The 19,637-nt window shown below is 42.4% G+C and overlaps 1 protein-coding gene across 2 annotated transcripts in view; it reads left to right on the top strand.

The window, feature by feature from the left end:
- The window catches only part of LOC122557426 (E3 ubiquitin-protein ligase RNF128), a 152,622-nt gene that overhangs the window by 97,409 nt on the left and 35,576 nt on the right, over window positions 1-19,637 (top strand). For both annotated transcript variants that reach the window (XM_043705148.1, XM_043705147.1), the window contains one exon: window positions 1,359-1,606. In XM_043705148.1, coding sequence (XP_043561083.1) covers window positions 1,359-1,606 — 248 coding nt within the window. The remainder of the gene's footprint in view (window positions 1-1,358; window positions 1,607-19,637) is intronic.

Genomic DNA, 19,637 nt, shown 5'->3' with positions numbered 1-19,637 from the left:
TCTCTCTCTCTCTCTCTCTCTCACACGCAGTGTGTCTCTCTCTCTCTCTCTCTCTCTCACACGCAGTGTCTCTCTCACGCGCGCGCGCGCACACACACACACAGTCTCTCTACACTGAATTCCCAAGGTTTAGAATCCTTAGTGAAATTCCTCCTTATCTTAGCATAACCTCCTTACTGGTTGGGTGAAGCAGCATTTCACATCTATCCTGCCAATGCCTGTACAAATTCTATGCAGTTTGATGAGATTCCCTTTTCTCCTGAACTCCAGTATTCTATTCAATCTCTCCTGTTAGGACTGTCCTATCTTTTCCCAGGAATTAGTTCAATAATCTTCATTGTACCCAACTAATTATAGTCTTCTTTCCATAAGGGGATCAAAATGGTGCACAGTACAACCAACACATTTTCACCAAAGCTCTTTTATAATTGAAAGAAAACTTTCTTTCTCCAACTCCCTCTGAATAGAAGCTGAAGTACAACTTGCCTTCCTTGCATGTGCATATTAACCTTGGCTCATGTACAACCATTTTGTACCATATTTGCTGAGATGAGGAATTTCTCTCGTGCAGAGAGTGAAGGTACTGGAAGATATAGTTTTACTTGAGTTTAACTTGAGTTCCTGTTTGTCTGAGAAATACTGAACACAATCCATTTGCTTAAAACAGGTCCTTGTGTAAATCTTCTGACTTGAGGTTCAGAAACTTCAAATTATTTTCTTTCAAGCTGTTTGTTCCTGATATTTCCGAGATTGAGACTGTGATTTGATACTTGAACAATTTTACTGCAGTTTTGTAAAGTTGACCCTACATTGTTTATCCAAGAAACTGTTGATTGAAGTCTCCTCATTGTGTTCTTATTGAAGTTTAACCAGCTGTTTGCTATGGTTTTGACTTGCTCTTCTACAGCATGATTTTCCGCCAAATTATTTCTTTCCAGATCTGATTTGAGGGAATTAGCCATCAGAGTGACCTATTTTGTAGTAAATTTAATTTAGGACTTGACTTCAACTTGAATGAATCCCTGCCACTGTTGGATCATCCATACTCCCCACTGCTTAACCCCCCTCCTCTGTATTATGTTAAACTTGTTGGGTAGTAATGCTGCAGCCTTAACGTCAGCTGCTGGTTTCAGGTAACCCTCCAATCCCATTTGAAAGCCTCAACTAATTCTGCCTCAGCCACACTCGCGGGATGCAAACACAATCCAGTGAAGAACGCCAGCAGATGTCTCCCTGTAGACTCCCAATGTTGCTCATACCTTGTATAAGAATATGTCCCTGTTGTGTGTAGCAGTGTATTAATACAAAATATTCAATATAGAAACTTGCAAAATGCTTACTGCCCTTTTGTTTCACAGGGACGGGCAACATGGTTGCAGTAATGATTGGCAACATCAAAGGCAGTGAGATTTTGGCGCTGGTGAGGGAAGGTATCGCCGTTTCCATGGTGATTGAAGTTGGGAAGCAGCATGGACCATGGATGAGCCAATACTCCATCTTCTTTGTCTCGGTTTCCTTTTTCGTCGTCACCGCTGCCACGGTGGGATATTTCATCTTTTACTCCGCAAGAAGACTGCGGCTTGCAAGGGCTCAGTCTAGGAAACAGGTATGTTTATTCAGTTCTGGAGCGACGCGACGCAATGCTGGGCAAGCTTGACTCTTTCTTGCTCCAGCTATGGAGACATTTTAAAACAAACATTCTGTAAGTTACCTTCTTGATCTCCTGACTGTTTAATAAGCTTGCGTCAACTTTGTTTCTGCAACATTTTAACCCCAAGCTTTTATTTCAAATTAATTCATGCCTCTGTTTAAATAAGTAAAGGTAAGGCCATGACCTTACCAGAGGACCACAGGAGGGGTCACTCATTAGAGGGAGACAGCTGCTGGTGGTTTAACCTGAAGGTTACCTCAAGCAAAGGGGCACGATTGAAAAGCAGGGACCTTTGTGGTAACCTTGGCCGGTGCAGGAATTGAACGTGCACTGTTGGTGCCTCGCAAACCAGCAGTCCAGCCATTTCTATCCAAATAAACATCCAATACCACAACTGAACCTGCCTCTACCACATTTCCAGAAGACAGCACACAATCAAGGTCTACATGTACAGGAACGGCAACTCAAAATGTTGTGTAGCTCACATGTTTGGTCAGAAATTTCTCTTGTTTGCATTGTTGAATGTATGATTTTATCAAGGCGATTTTTGCAGCTTCTATTCTAGGACAGCATTGCTTTCATACCAGCATTGAGGTTTGCATTGTAAATCAAGCGCATGTTTTGGCCACAACACTGTATTTTAAGAGCAGAAAGTATGGTTTCTTTATTTTAAGGCAACTTGTGACGACTTCAGTTATCATCGAAAACATAAAGCAATCACTAAATATTCACATTTATGTAAAACTGTTGAAAATTGGCTATTTTAAAAGCTAAAAAAATTATGAAGAAAATAATATTTTTCACCTTGTGGCATATTGGCGATTTTCTTTTTCCTTCCAAACCAGGCTGTGCCAAGATCCTGGGGCATGTACTGGAGCCTAAGGTGTGGATGATTAGGTTAAATACTTTCGAAGGGCTGATTGACTTACTCTGGTTCTGAATTGAGCAACCCTATTGCTTGAAAATACTTTATTTTGGTGTTTGTTGAAGAGAGAAGTGATAGGTTCTTTCTACCTGAATAAAACTGATTTTGGAGTCTAATGCTTTCTGGTTCGAATTCCAAACAACAAGATTTAAGTTGACTTATGCAGTGGAAGCAAATGTAGTAATTTAGTACATAGTAATTATGGTCGCTGGTTGTCTGGTTATGTTGAGTACTTTGTTTCCCCTGTTGAAGAAGAGCTTGCTGGAAGCTTAGTTCTGAAATCAAATGCTTTACTTCGTGAATTATTTTGATTTTGATGTTTAAGTGAAGAAACATTTGGATTTAAGCTTGACATCTATGTTGCCTTTTCTCCTGTCTGTTTCATCATCAACACCGCCAGGGATTTCATTGCTTGGAATGTCACATTTTCTTCTCCAGTTTCCTCATTTCCCCTCCCCCCACCTTGTCTCAGTCCCAACCCTCGAACTCAGCACCACCTTCCTAACCTGCAATCTTCTTCCTGACCTCTCCGCCTCCGCCCCCACCCCCACTCCGGCCTATCATCCTCACCTCATCACCCTCACCTTAACCTCCTTCCACCTATCGCATTTCCAATGCCCCTCCCCACAAGTCCCTCCTCCCTACCTTTTATCTTAGCCTGCTTGGCACACTTTCCTCATTCCTGAAGAAGGACTCATGCCCGAAACGTTGATTCTCCTCCTCCTTGGATGCTGTCTGACCTGCTGCACTTTTCCAGCAACACATTTTCGTGTCACATTTTCTGTCAAGCGGCACAGATTTGTTTTTTTCCTGATTTGGTGTTGAGACCATCTCTTCCCAGGAGGAGCCAGCTCTGCTGAGCAACAAAAAACACCACTCTGGGATAGCCGCATGGCTCTCGCTGTTGGGCCAAGAGCCAGTTATCACAAGAGTGTTCAGTAAGTGCTCCTCACCGATATCACTGCATAGAGAAATGCCCCACTCTCAGCCCCAGGAGCGAAGGCTCACTGCATCTCAGCTTTGGAAAACTAATAGGAATCTTGCTTGGCATGACGTGATTCCAAACTGGAGCATTCCTGAATGTTCCACAGGAAACCTTGGCAGGAGCTATGAGACTGCTCAAACTGTGGTTTTTGTTTCTCTTTTGAGTCTTTTTCTCATCGGTGGCACAGTTTTCCAGGAAGCTGTGAGCTGTCGTATCAATCGGAACTTAACTGCTTGTGAGGTCACACATGTTGTGGATATCCCATCTCCACCCATTATGGGTTTATCCTCTCCTTAGGAATGTTGTTCTCCACTGATCCCTGGCCAAGTGTATTGTTACATCCTGGATAGTGGTCAATTTGGAACTATTTCTGCCAGCCTCTCATTTCTTAAGCTACTCAGGTCACCATTAGCATCTTTTTTTAAAATTCATTCAACAAAGGACCTGGTTTTACTGACTCCGTTTTTTTGTGTAAAAAAAAAATCAAGTTTCTAAGACCTAAATTTTCAGTCAAAAAGCAAGTGATCAACTTCTGTGTGTGTAATAGTCTGGAAGAGTTGAAATCTACTTTGTTCCCATCACCTTGCTATCCCAGCGCTGACAGCTCAGATACTGTTCCTGCCAACCCTGTCCACCAAAGTAGTGCAAAAACAGTGGATGTGTTTTTATGATCGTTACTTATAGATTAAAATGTATTTCTAAGAAATGGACTTAAATTTAGTTGGTTTCGTGTAAAGAAATTAGATTAGATAAGGTTAGATTCCCTACAGTGCGGAAACAGGCCCTTCAGCCCAACAAGTCCACACTGACCCTCCGAAGATTAACCCACCCAGACCCATTTCCCTCTGACTAATGCATCTAACACTATGGGCAATTTAGTGTGGGCAATTCACCTGACTTGCACATCTTTGGACTTATCAAGCTCAAAAACAAAAATGTACAAATGTTTATAATGTCATTCAGTTTTTTTCACAAACGGAAAATAATATGACATCGCAGACGATGCAGTGGCTGTGTAAGCATGTCATCAAGATCTATTGAGTGACAGTGTGAAATCCCGGTCTTCTGTTGCAGTACAAAATTGCATCTCTTCACTCCTCTTTCACAAACCTTTGAGCCAAAGTGCTGCAAAATGGGACTGGAGTGGATCAGTGCTTGATGACCAGCATATACAAGACGGGCCAAGGGGCCTCTTCCTGTGGTGTAAGACTGTACATCAGTCAGAGCTGCCTTCGTGATCTGCACCATGTTTTTTGCTGGTTTCAGGAAAAAAACCTCAAAGAAACTGAGTCATTCTGACAATATTCATGGGCACAGTTTTGCAATTTCATCTTTTGGCGGCAGCTATGTGCCAAGATTCCTTTGGTTTGTGCGTAAAACTCCTTTTTTTTTTGTTCACTAGCTCCAAGCTCTAATATTCTTCTGTGATATTCTGTAACTGCTGCACAATTGTTTGTCTGCTGTGCAGTCTGAACAACATTTGAGGTTTGAACTAGGCTGAATATCTGCTTCTCCCTCATTGATGGTTCGGTTACCATGTTAGGTATCGGGATTGGCTGGTCACTGCAGCACACAAAAGACTTGACCCATGACTTTGTGGGTTGGTGTGTGCAGGCACAAAGAGCTGTGCAGCCGCGTCACGGTCTGCTGTTGTATAATTGATGAATTTGATAAATTCTTGATGTCACAGGCAGAAATTGATAATTGATAAATTGATAAATTCTAATTGTTTGAATGATCCTGTAGAATTGCCAATGTCAAACTAGCATCCATTTTATACTCAATTTTTCCCTCTCAGAATAGAAAAATCAGCATTTTTTTATAATGGTCACCAGTTTGATATCATGACAAATCAAAATTGTTTTCAAACATTAAAGGGGGTTCTTTCTTTTAACAAATAAACTGTTAGCCAGGTCCACTGTAAACGGATGTAACCAGGCTTTGCCCTGTCCAATTATTGTAAAAAGAGGTTATTGACTGAGAAGTAACATAGTGATAAGGGATAAAGAAAATTATAACAGTATTATCTAAATAGTGAGACGTTGCATAGCTCTGAGATGCAGAAAGATGTGGGGATCCTAACGCATGAATTGCTGAAAGTTGGATGCAGCACAGCAAGTAATCAGAAAAGCTGTGAGAATGTTACAGTTTATTATGAGGGGAATTGCATGCAAGAGTAGGGAGGCAACGCTTCAGCTCTACAGGACATTGGTAACACTGTATCTAGATGTTGTGTCAGATGGAATACAGGGAGAACTAGCCATTTGGATACAGAACTGGCTCAAAGGTAGAAGACAGAGGGTGGTGGTGCAGGGTTATTTTTCAGACTGGAGGCCTGTGACCAGTGGAGTGCCACAAGGATCAGTGCTGGGCCCTTTACTTTTTGTCATTTACATAAATGATTTGGATGCGAGCATAAGAGGTACAGTTAGTAAGTTTGCAGATGACACCAAAATTGGAGATATAGTGGACAGCGAAGAGGGTTACCTCAGATTACAACAGGATCTGGACCAGATGGGCCAATGGGCTGAGAAGTGGCAGATGGAGTTTAATTCGGATAAATGCAAGGTGCTACATTTTGGGAAAGCAAATCTTAGCAGGACTTATATACTTAATGGTAAGGTCCTAGGGAGTGTTGCTGAACAAAGAGACCTTGGAGTGCAGGTTCATAGTTCCTTGAAAGTGGAGTCACAGGAAGATAGGATAGTGAAGAAGGCGTTTGGTATGTTTTCCTTTATTGGTCAGAGTATTGAGTACATGAGTTGGGAGGTTATGTCACGGCTGTACAGGACATTGGTTAGGCCACTGTTGGAATATTGTGTGCAATTCTGGTCTCCTTCCTATCGGGAAGATGTTGTGAAACTTGAAAGGGTTCAGAAAAGATTTACAAGGATGTTGCCAGGGTTGGAGGATCTGAGCTACAAGGAGAGGCTGAACAGGCTGGGGCTGTTTTCCCTGGAACGTCGGAGGCTGAGAGGTGACCTTTTAGAGGTTTACAAAATTATGAGGGGCATGGATAGGGTAAATAGACAAAGTTTTATCCCTTGGGTCGGGGAGTCCAGAACTAGAGAACATAGGTTTAGGGTGAGAGGGGAAAGATATAAAAGAGACCTAAGGGGCAACCTTTTCACGCAGAGGGTGGTATGTGTATGGACTGAGCTGCCAGAGGATGTGGTGGAGGCTAGTACAATTACAACATTTAAGAGGCATTTGGATGAGTATATGAATAGGAAGGGTTTGGAGGGATATGGGCCAGGTGCTTGCAGGTGGGACTAGATTGGGTTAGGATATCTGGTCGGCATGGATGGGTTGGACCGAAGGGTCTGTTTCCATGCTGTACATGTCTGACTCTAATTGTTATCAGACAAGTTTTCACCACAATACACTTGACCTTGGCAATGGGTGGAGGACACATGAAAAGAGTTTGTACTTTATTGGCCATAAATTGGTGATTAGCCTTTATTCGAGTCAATTGTGACTCAAAACTGAATGGATGCTCATAACAAACATTGTCTCAGAAAAGAAATGCTGGTGAAACAGCTCCCATCCTAAAGTAAAAATAGAGAGATGAAAAAAGACAGACACAGCCTTTGAGGAACATGAAACAGAAAGAATTTAAGCAAGGTTTTGGAGGGCTAAAAGCAGCCAGAAATGACCTTGCCAATAGAATTAAGGAAAATCCTAAGGCGTCTCATGACTTATTTAGATGAGCGTTATGTGTTAAAGGTCAGAGAAGCAGCAGTTCAAGTGGGGAGTAGTCATATGGAGATCCACAAAGAACTGGAGGATTTGATAAATGTTTTTTTAAACTTGAATAAGGAGCAGAAAGATCGCTAGAGAAACAGTCGGGCTACTCGAGGACAAAGGAGGGAATTTGCATGTGGAGCCAGATGAGGTGGGTGAGGTCCTTAACGGATACTTTGCAACGGTATTCACAAAGAAGAAAGACATGGTGCATGGTGAGGCCTGGGAGGGGTATCTTGATATTGTGGAGCATGTCATTATAATAAAGGAGATGGTGTTGGGTCTTTTAAAAAGCATTAAGGTAAACACGTCACAAGGACCTGATGGGATCTATCCCAGAATGCTGAAGGAAGCAAGGGAGGAAATTGCTGTGGTCTTGTATGAAATCCTTGTATCCTCTTTAGTCACAGGATAGGTCACAGGGATCTGGAGAATAGCCAAAGTTGCTCCATTGTTTGAGAAGGCTAACAGGGACAATCTGGCCAGTGAATATTTTGTTAGTGGTAGCGAAATTATTGGCGACAATTCTTAGGGACATTCTTGGGATTTATTCATGTTTAGAAATATGTGGACTAATTAGTGACAGGCAGCATGACTTTGTGCAAGGGAGGTTGTGCCTCACAAACTTGATAGCGTTTTCTTTCAGGAAGTGACAAAGATGATTGAGGACAGGGTAGTGGATGTTGTCTGTGTGGACTTGAGCAAGGCCTTTGACAAGGTTCCTCATGACAGGCTGATACAGAAGGTGGAGTCACATGGGATCAGTGGTAAGCTGGGAAGATGGATACAGAACTGGCTTGGTCATAGACAGAGTAGAGGTGGAAGGGTGGTTTTCAAACTGGAGATCTGTGATCACTGATGTTCCAGGAGTCCCAGCACTGATTGCTGCAGTTGTTTGTAATATATATAAAAGATCTTGGAAGAGAACATAGTTGGTCTGATTAGTAAGTTTGTGGATGACGCAAAATTAGGGGATTTGCCAGGGGATACAGCAGGATGTAGATAGGCTGGAGTAATGGCAGATGGAATTTAATCCACACTAATGTGAAGTGATGCATTTTAGGAGGTCTAATGCAGGAGGGAAATATACGGTAAATGGCAAAATCCTTAGAAGCGTTAATATACAGAGGGATCTATGCATCCAGGTCCACAGTTCCCTGAAAATGGCAATGCAAGTGGATAAAATGGTCAAGAAGCATATGGCATACTTGCCTTCATCAAAGGGTGGCACAGTACCTCAGTGGTTAGCACTGCTGCCTCACAGAGCCAGGGGCATGGGTTTGATTCCACCCTCAGGCGATTGTCTGTGTGGAGTTTGCATGCTCTCCCTGGGTCTGCGTTGGTTTTCTCCCACAGTCCAAAGATGTGCAGGTTAGGTGAATTAACCATGCTAAATTGCCCTGTGGTATCCAGGGATGTGTGGCGAGGTGGATTTGCCATGGGAAATGCAGGGTTACAGGGATAGGGTCGGTGGGGTGGGACACTCTTCAGAGGGTCGGTATGGACTCTTTGGGCCGAATAGCATGCTTACACACTCCAGGGTTTTTGTAATTCTATGGTCAGGACATAGACTATAAAAGTTGGCAAGATGTATTGCTACTGTATAGAACTTTATTTAGGCCAAGTTTGGATATTATGCACAGTCCTGGTCACCACACTACCATAAGGGTGTGGAGGCTTTGGAGAGGGTATGGAAGTGGTTGTTGCCTGGTTTGGAAGGTTTTTGCTATGAGGAAAAACTGGAAAAATTTGTTTTCACTTGATCATTGGAGGCTGATGGGTCACCTGATCGAGGTTAACATAGTTATGAAAGGCATCGATAGATGATGGCCGGAATCTCTATTTTCTCAAGATAGAAATGTCATTTAATAGGGGTCATAGGGTTAAGGTAAAACTGGAAAAGTTTAAAGGATGTGAGAAGCAAGTCTTTGCACAGAGGGTGGTAAGTTCCTGAAATGCACTGTCAGAGGAGGTGGTGAAAGTGATTACAACAGTAGTTTGACAGATATGATTAGGCAGGGAATAAAGGGATACTGACCACCTAGAGGCAAGATGCTTTTAGTTTTGAAAGACATCGTGTATCGGTGCAGGTTTGGTGGGCCAAAGGACCTGTTCCTGTGCTGTACAGTTCTTTGTTCGAAAAGATTCAGCAGGCCAGGCAATGCCTGTGGAGACTGTTACGATTCCAGATCTCCCCTTGCTACCTGTTTAATCTTTATCCATTTCCTCTTTCTCCTTCTATTTGCCCAGACTTCAGACCAAAAACATGAAGTGTGCAACGATGGCACACCAACTGACTAATAAATATTCCAAAAATTCAAGTGTGAATCAAAAGCTTGCAATAACGGTCTGTTCAAAAGTGGATTATCTGACTGTCCCAGACCACTACTCATCACAAATAAACTGTTTTTTCACTCCACAATTGCATTCAAAGGTAACTCAGTGAGTTAGATAATATTTAACTTCTCAATTGTATACAGATCAGTCCAGCTTATTTTGCTGCAAAGTAATCTCTGCCATTGCACAAGTCTCTCCCAAGCATGTTAGTATGGGATGAGACGTATGAATTATGATCTCTGAATCTGAGGGAGGGTGTCACACAACCAGGTTCCAAGAATCCCTGGCCTAGGACTTCTAACAGTTGTGAGTGATGAATGCAGGTAGGAAGTGTACACAAATGAACGTGTTAAACGGCCACTGTCACAATGTGAGCAGCTTTGTACTAGAAAAGTTGTTCTACCAACACTAGTTTAACTAGTTCTGCTTTTAAAGCAAGTCGGTTCTCTATAATACCGTAGTTCCAGTCTTACACAATCCTATGTTGTAAGAAAATCACATAACAGCAGCACCTTTTGAACCTATGGGGTGGGAATTGCATTATAACCAATACATGCTTTAAGACTTGGCGCTTTAGAAACAGTCTCCCCAATTCGTCAATCATGTTATAGCGAATTTGTGAATTAATGAACGCGCTATAGAAGAGTGACCTGTACTTGAGCGATCACTTATTGTTGATTGTACTTGGATTTGCAATGGAAGAGAACATTCTGTCTTGTGAACATGATGAGTATGTCTTCATGGCTATAAAATCTCATTTCTTTTTTCTGTCAATTGAGAAACTGCTGCCACGATGAGACTTGCTGAGTTTGTGGGGACGGGAGATGTCCCGACTCAGATATTTTGAGCTCTTGGAGAATTTACTTATTTATACACATTTTTCATTTGAGGTGGCTGAAAAGAAAATGAAACGTTGTAAACAGGAACTACACATTATGTATGACATCATAATTTAAATAGGCAATGCTTAAAATCAAAATGCAGTGGGTAGTCAAAGTCTAGGACTGAGACAATGTAATTAGATTAGATTAGATTACTTACAGTGTGGAAACAGGCCCTTCGGCCCAACAAGTTCACACTGACCCGCCGAAGCGTAACCCACCCACTCCCCTACATTTACGCCTTTTCCTAACACTACGGGCAATTTAGCATGGCCAATTCACCTGATCTGCACATCTTTGGACTGTGGGAGGAAACCGGAGTACCCGGAGGAAACCCACGCAGACACGGGGAGAATGTGCAAACTCCACACAGTCAGTCGCCTGAGTCGGTAATGGTAGTGTCATTGGACTGCAGTTGTTGTTTTTACCTAGTAATCTGAAAGCCTGGTCAAAAACCCTGGGGACATGAGTTTGAATCCTGCCGGTGAAATTTGAGTTCTGTTAATAAATCTGAAATGTAAAGCTAGTCTCTCTGTTGACTGTGAGATTATCGTTGATGTTGTAAAAACCCATCTGGTTCAATAATGTCCATTTTAGGGTAGGAAATCTGCCATGTCTACGTGGTCTGGTCTGTCTGTGACTCCAGAACCATAAAAACATGCTTGTCTCTTAACCCCTCCTCTGAAACGGCCCAGTAAGCCGCCCTGTTTGCAGGCAATCACATCACGTGGCAGAATAAAAAAAAAACAAAGTAAAGACAAAGTAGAGGAGAAACTCAGTAGGCTTAGCTGCGTCAATGGAAAGAAAAACAGAGTTAATGTTTCAGTTCTGTGACCTTTGATTGACCTGAAACATCAACTCTGTTATCTCACCACAGATGCTGTCAGACCTGTTGAGTAATTCCAGTTATTTGGTTTGATTTTGCTGACAAAACAACTAAGCACAGACTCAAAAGATTTTATGAGACATGTTCTAGATACGGCAAAATAACTAAAGGAAAGGCCTGAAATCCAGTCGTGACCTCCTTACAGCCTTGGTCTAATCGTGGAATGAATGATCTGCAGTCAAGAGGTGAGGTGAGAGTGATTGGAATGTTGTCAGGACCTGTAGTTTTTGCACTACCCAGTGGCTCCAACATTTCTTGTCAATCAAATTGGGTGAAGCCTCCTGAGGAAGTAAAAGCATTATTGAGCTTTCTTGACTATAGCATCTTGACCTTGGGTGAACCAGGACAGATTGTTGGTGATCATCATTCCGAGGAACTTGACGTTCTCGACTGTCTGCACCTCTGCTCCACTGATGCAGAAGGGTGTGCCCTCCATCTTGCTTCCTTTAAATCAATGGTCAGCTGTTTCGTGGTGCTGATGGAGAGATTGTTATCTTTACATGGAGCCACAAAGCACTCTGTGTCTCTTTCCTGTATTTAGCTGTTCTGAGTGACCAAGGGTGACTCAGTAGATGCAATGAAATTAAAAAATATCTACAGTCAACAGAAAATCCTACAATCTGTCCTTTTGCTTGACGTTTTTAACCAACTGATTATTTTAAAGATTTGAACGCATAATGCTTGCATTTTGAACAATGTCAAAATACTGGATTTCAGGCCTTTATGGGTGGCACGGTGGCACAGTGGTTAGCACTGCTGCCTCACAGCGCTGGAGACCTGGGTTCAATTCCCGCTTCAAGCGACTGACTGTGTGGAGTTTGCACGTTCTCCCTGTGTCTGCATGGGTTTCCTCCGGGTACTCCGTTTTCCTCCCACAGTCCAAAAGATGTGCAGGTCAGTTGAATTGGCCATGCTAAATTGCCCGTAGTGTTAGGTAAGGGGTAAATGTAGGGGTATGGGTGTGTTGCGCTTCGGCGGGTCGGTGTGGACTTGTTGGGCCGAAGGGCCTGTTTCCACACTGTAATGTAATCCTAATCTAAAAAGCTTCTGTTCTGCTAAAGGTTTGCTGACTGTTTAAGCAATTAGATAAGGAAGTCCAGGTTTTTAAATAATTCATTATGATCATATCAGTTTATGGAGCCATAGAGATCACAATAAGCTTGTACAAACTCTAATGTACCTGATGTAAATAGCTGTGCTACTTTCACATGACTGATATTATCTGGCCTAACTAGTCAAATGATGCCTTGGAAATTTGAATGTGCCCATATTGTTTCGTCAGTCAAGATTAGAGTGGTGCTGGAAAAGCGCAGAAGGTCAGGCAGTATCTGAGGAGCAGGAAAATCGACGTTTTGGGCAAAAGCCCTTAATCAGGAATAGAGGCCTCATTCCTGATGAAGTGACTTTGCCCGAAACATTGATTTTCCTGCTTCTCGGATGCTGCCTGACCTGCTGTGCTTTTCCAGCACCACTCTAATCTTCACTCTGATCTCCAGCATCTGCAGTCCTCACTTTCGCCACATTGTTTCATACCTACCCTACCTCTCGGAGGCCCTAAAATTAATTAAATTAGCAGCCTGGTCTACTCTTCTGTCACTCACAACACCAGCTCCTCCACGGTACATTCCCAGGCAATTGCTGATTGTAACACATGTTCCTTTTGCCACCTCCTCTCTCACTGTTGCCTTCAATTCTCAGCATTGAGTATAGGAATTGAGACGTCATGTTTCAGGACATTGAGGCTACTTCTGAAGTACTGTGTACAATTCTGGTTGCCCTGCTATGGGAAGGATATTGCTAATTTGGAGAGGGTTCAGAAAAAAATCTACAAGGATGTTACTGGGTCCGGAGGGAGTGAGCTATAAGGAGAAGCTGGAAATTTGAATGTGCCCACATTGTTTCGTGAGTCAAGATTAGAGTGGTGCTGGAAAAATACAGTAGGTCAGGCAGCATCCGAGGAGCAGAAAAATTGATGTTTCGGGCAAAAGCCCTTCATCAGGAAACACACACTCATCAAGTTAGATCAGCAAACACATCGAATTAGACCCCATCTACCACCCCCTGAGAAAAGGAACAAGAAGTGACTTCACCACAGGAAATAACATCACCACAGGAGATGACATCACCAACCCAAAGAAGCCCACACATATAAATAGAAAGCAGGAATTTTCAGCTTTGCTTTGTTTGAGGTCCGCTAAAGACGTTACCTAGTAAGGTAATGAAACATCTGGAAATGAACGTTTCAGCTCGGTGAGCAAACCGACATCCCAAACTCTACCCTCTGTATCGCGTTTCTGTACTACCATCAGCAATTCCTTATATTACTCTAGGCCAACTTTACCATCTGGTACACTTTGCTACTACTACTTTCTCAAACCCATCCCTGTCCCAGCCCTCTTCAGTGCCAAAGCATCACATCAGATTCGAGACATTAACTCTCTGCTTTTTGCTCCACAGATGCTGCCAGACCTGCTGAGCTTCTCCAGCATTTTGTTTTTGTTTCAGATTTGCAACATCTGTAGCACTTTGCTTTTATTAAATTTATAATGTGTTATAGTTTTATTAAGAAATGTTCGATTGAAAAGAAGACCGTTGTTTAATGCAACATCTTTCTTAATTTCGGGGCAATGACAATTGCTTATTTTTAATAAGTAACCTCTCAGCTATGGAAAGTGTGCACCGATTGGCTGACACAATTACAGGTCCCTTATAAGCATAACTAAAACAGGTTAGTTTACCCAATTGGATAACAGTTGAAAGACAGATAGTGGCCAAAATACAAGGTGTAACCCTTTGTGAAAATCTGATGATGCGAAAAATTGTTTGGAAATCTTGATGTGGAGGTGCTGATGTTGGACTGGGGTGGACAAAGTTAAAAATCACACAACACCAGGTTATTGTCCAACAGGTTTATTTGGAAGCACTTGTTTACGGAGTGCAGTACAATCACCTGATGAAGCAGCAGTGCTTCAAAAGCTAGTGCTTCCAGATGAACCTGTCGGACTATAACCTGGTGCTGAGAGATTTTTTTTTAAACTGTGAAAATCTTGGTTTTAATGTCTCACCAATAGAGCAACTTCGAGAAGTATGCAATATTCTTTAGAAACTGCATTGGCTCAACTCCAGGTGGTCAAATCCAGGAGCTGGCTTTGAAGCCGCCATCTTCTTGGCACAGTCAAGAACACAGTCAAGTGTTCTTATCCAAGTCGAGCTGAAACTGGGTACAGGACGCAATGTGGGAATCTGAGCAATAATTGTCACCGTTCTGAGAATTGTGTTCTGTCCTGATAATTGCATCAGTAAAATAAACTGCAGTTCAAGGTTCACTGCACAAGTCAACTGCAGTGGACTGATCCAATCAGTGATCATGTTGGAAGATTAAATGTCAGCTCAAGGTTTTATCAAGCCTGGAACTGGAAACACTTCACTTTTTTTTTGAAAGGAAGTGTAAGTCCAAATGCCTTTCCAACTCTTCCCTTTGAAAAATACTTTTGAGACTGGGGATCAGTTTTTTTTGAAAATTGAATCTGTAGTCAGTGTTTGTTTGAGAAGGATAGACAGGGTGACCATAAGGTATACAAGCTGAATTGAGTCTGCTCTGCCATTCGATCATGGTTGATATGTTTTTCAACTCCTGCCTTCTCCCCATATAAGACATATAAGATAATCAGGATTAGATAGGGTGGACAGTAAGAGCCTGTTTCCTCAAATGGTGATGGCTTGCATGAGGGGACATAGCTTTAAATTGAAGGGTGATAGATATAGGACAGAGGTCAGATGTAGGAGAAAGTGAGGACTGCAGATGCTGGAGATCAGAGCTGAAAATGTGTTGCTGGAAAAGCGCAGCAGGTCAGGCAGCATCCAAAGAGCAGGAGAATCGACGTTTCGGGCATGAGCCCTTCTTCAGGAATGATGTAGGTTCTTTACTCAGAGTAGGAACAGTAGTAGACTCACCAACTTTAAGGACATTAAATGGTAATTGGATAAACATATGGATGAAAATGGAATAGTGTAGGTTAGTTGGGCTTCAGATTGTTGCGCTGACCTGTGAAACCATTGAGGGCCAAAGGGCCTGTACTGCACTGTAATGGTCTATGTAATATTAAAAAACCATTTTTTTTCCTGTTTTTTTATTATTGAATTCAAATTCTATCATTTATGTACCAGAAGGACGTGGATGCTTTAGAGGGGGTGCCAAAAAGTTTTACCAAGATATTTTAAGGTTTTAGTTATGAGGAGAGGTTGGATAAACTCTGATTGTTTTCACTGGAAAGACAGAGGCTGAGAGGTGACCTGATAGAGCTCTACAAAATTGAGGGGCATAGATAGGATGGATAGTGAGAGGCTTTTTCCCAGGGTGGAAAGATCAACTACAAGGGGGCACAGGTTCAAGATGAGAGGGAGAAAGTTTAGGGGAGAAGTGTGGCGAAAGTTTTTCTCTGTGTGCACTGGGTTCATGGGACATATTGCCAGTGGAGATGGTGGAAGGAGGCATGTTAGCAACATTTAAAGCTCATCTTGATAAACACTTGAAAACAAGGCAAACAGAGGGATAGGAATTACATGTGGGCAATAAGTAGCAAGTCTAAATAAGGAATTGGTGCAGGCTTGATAGGCTATATTTTATTGTATAGGGTGGTTCAGTGGTTGGCACTGCTGCCTCACAGCGCCAGGGTTCGATTCCCGCCTTGGGCGACCGTCTGTGTGGAGTTTGCATATTCTCCCCGTGTCTGTGTGGGTTTCCTCCTACACTCAAAAGATGTGCAGATCAGGTGAATTGGTTGTGCTAAATTGCCTATAGTGTTAGGTGCATTAGCTAGGAGTAAATATAGGGTAGTGAAATGGGTCTGTGTAGGTTACACTTTTTGGAGGGTTGGTGTGGACTTGTTGGGCCGAAGGGCCTGTTTCCATACTGTAAGTAATCTAATCTTAAAACCCTTGATTCCCTAACTAATCCAGAACCTATCTATTTCTGTGTTAAATATATTCAATAACTTGACCCCCACAGCTTTCTATGGCAGTGAGTTCCAACCTTTGTCTGAAGAAATCTTCCTCATCTGAATTCTAAAGGGTCATCCCTTCACTCTGAGGCTGTGGCCTCAGGTTCTAGTCTCTCCTACAAGTGGAAACATCATTTGCACTTCCACTCTATCCAGGCCTCCAAATATTCCATTAGTTTCAATGAGATTCTTTCCATCCTTCTAAACTCCGAGTGTAAACACCGAACACTCAACAGCCCCTCATATGGCAATCCATCATCCCTTGCTCATTCCTGTAAACCTCCTCCAAATCCTCCTCCAATGCCAGCACATCCCTCCTTAGATACAAGGCCCAAAACTGCTCACGATATTCTAAATACAATCTGACCAGAGCCTTATACAGACTGAGCAGTACATCTTTGCTCTGGTATTTTAATCCTTTTAAAATGATTGTCAATGTTTCATTTGACTTCCTAATCGCCAACTAAACCTGTATGTTACCCTGAAGAGAATCCTGAACTAGCACTCCAACATCCCTTTGCTTCATATTTCCAAAGCTTTTCCCCATTTAGAAAATAATCTATCCCTCTGTTCTTCCCTTCACAGTGCATACGCTCACACTTTTCCACAGTGTATTCAATCTGCCACTTCTTTGCCCACACCTCTAGCCTGTCCAAGTCCTTCTGCAGCCTCCCCACATCCTCAACACTACCTGTCCTTCTACCTATCTTTGTATTATCTGCAACTTGAACGACGATGTCCTCAGTTCCTTCATCCAGATCATTAATGTATAATGCGAATAGTTGTGGTCCCAACACAGACCCCTGCGGAAATCCACCAATCACTGGTTGCCATCCTGAAAAAGACTCCTTTATCTTCACGCACTCTCTGCCTTTTGCCAGTCAGCCAATCCTTATCCTTGCCAGTACGTTGCCCTTAATACCATGTTCTGTTATTGTATTTCACAGCCTCCTGTGCGACACCTTATCAAAGGCCTTCTGGAAATCCAAATAGATCATGTCCACTTGCTCTCCTTTGTCTAACTTGCTCGTTACCTCATCAATGAATTCTAACAAATTTGTCAAGCATGACCTCCCTTGAAGAAGCCATGCTGACTTAGCCCTATTTTATCATCCACTTTCAAGTGCTCTGCAATCTTATCCTTAATAATGGAACTGTAAAATCTTACCAATGATAGAGTTCAGGCTAATCAGCCTATTGTTTCCTGTCTTATGGTGTTCTCCCTTCTTACGTAGGGGTGTTACATTAGCCATTTTCCAGTCCTATGGGACCTTCCCTGACTTCAGTGATTCTTGAGAGATCACTAGCAGTGCCTCCGCAATTTCCTCAGCTATCTCCTTCAGAACTCCGGGATGTAGTCTATCTGGTTCAGGTGATTTAACGACCTTCAGATGTTTCAGCTTCCCCAACACCTCTTCCTTCATGGTGGCCACTACATTCACCTCTGCCCCTGACTCTCTTGAAGCTCCCGCATGCTATTGGTGTATTCCACTGTGAAGACTGTTGCAAAGTACCTGTTCAGTTCATCTGCCATTTCTTTGTTCCCCATTATTACTTCACCAGCCGCATTTTCCAGTGATCCAATGTCCAGCCTTGCCTCGGTCTTACCTTTTTGGATTTTGAAAAAAAACCTCTTTAAATCTTCCTTTTGTATGGCTAGCTAGTTTTCCCTCCTATTTCATCTTCTCCCTGCTTATTGTTTTTGTTTAAGTTATCCTATGCTGTTTTTCTTTTAAAAGACTTTCCAAATCTCTGGCTTTCCACGAAGCTCCGCAACATTCTCTGCTTTTTATTTTGCTTTTGTGCTGTCCCCGCCTTCCCTTGCCAGCCTCAGTTTCTCAGATTCTCCTCCTCTCTCCAGAATGCTACCTTGAAGTTCTCCTCCTCTCCCTACAAATTCCTGATAAAAGGCTTATGCCTAAAACATTGATCTTCCTGCTCCTCAGATGCTGTCTGACCTGCTGTGCCTTTCCAGTGCCACACTCTTGAATCGTCCTCCCTCCAGTATGTTTCCCCCTCTTTGGGAGAAATTTCTGCTCTACCTCCCGAATAATGCCAGAGACTCTTGCCTTAGATAGAGTCATACAGCATGGGAACAGACCCTTTGGTCCAAGTCCATGTAGACCATGTTCCTGAATCAAACTAGTCCCACTTGCCTGCGCTCAGTCCATATCCCCCATTGTTCCTCTGTTGTCATCTCTCCAATACACTGAGATAAATCATTGTGCACTGTCAAATTCGATGATACAAGGAGGCCATTCAACCCATCAAATCTGTACCAGCTCCTGAAAGAGCTACCCAGTTCATCCCACTCTCTGGCCCTATCTCCGTTGCCGTCTAACTTCATCACTTTCAAATGTATATCCAGCTCTCTTTGGAAACATCCCAAGGAATCTGGCTCTATCATTGTCCCAGGCAGCACGTTCCAAATCCTAACAATTGAGTAACGAAGTAAATAACCTGATAATCTCTCTCAAACATGCTAGTTAGGGGGGGTTTGGCCAGAGCACAGGGAGAACTCTAAACTGCACCTTTAACCTGTCTAAAATTTACAGTCAAGTGTTATTTTTAAAACACTCTCCCTTTTTAGTAAGATTATTTTTTAAATTTCAGAAGCCAAGGTATGATATTAATGGTGACAAATAAATGGCACTAATTACTTCCGTTTTTCAGTTGATTCGTAACACATGGTCATTTTGGTAGGCACTGCAGGAAGCGTGTACAGCAAGGCCCATCAATAAGAGATGAATAACATGTTTAAGGATGACCACAGTTATAAACACAGAAATATAGTTTGAAGGTTAGCAGAAATATAGTTTGCAGTTTGAAAGAGAGAAGGCAAAATCGGATGTAATGGTGTTACAGTTAAATAAAGGTAATTATAACGAAAATAGACTGGAAGCAGAGCCTAGCGGGGAAGACAGTAGAGCAAAAATGGCAGGAGTTTGTAGGTATAATTGAGGACACTATACAGAGGTTCATCCCCAAGAAAAGAAAGATTATCCGGGGAGGGATTAGACAGCCGTGGCTGACAAAGGAAGTCAGGAAATTTATTAAAGAAAAAGAGAGATCCTATAAAATGGCCAAGAGCACTGGGAAATCAGAAGACTGGGAAGGCTACAAAAACAAACAGAGGATAACAAAGAGAGAAATAAGGAAGGAGAGGATCAAATATGAAGGTAGGTTAGCCAGTAATATTAGAAATGATAGTAAAAGTTTCTTTCAATA

This window comes from Chiloscyllium plagiosum, chromosome 15 (assembly GCF_004010195.1).
Source record: "Chiloscyllium plagiosum isolate BGI_BamShark_2017 chromosome 15, ASM401019v2, whole genome shotgun sequence".
Taxonomy (NCBI): Eukaryota; Metazoa; Chordata; class Chondrichthyes; order Orectolobiformes; family Hemiscylliidae; genus Chiloscyllium; species Chiloscyllium plagiosum.
This window is presented reverse-complemented; position numbering and strand designations above follow the sequence as displayed.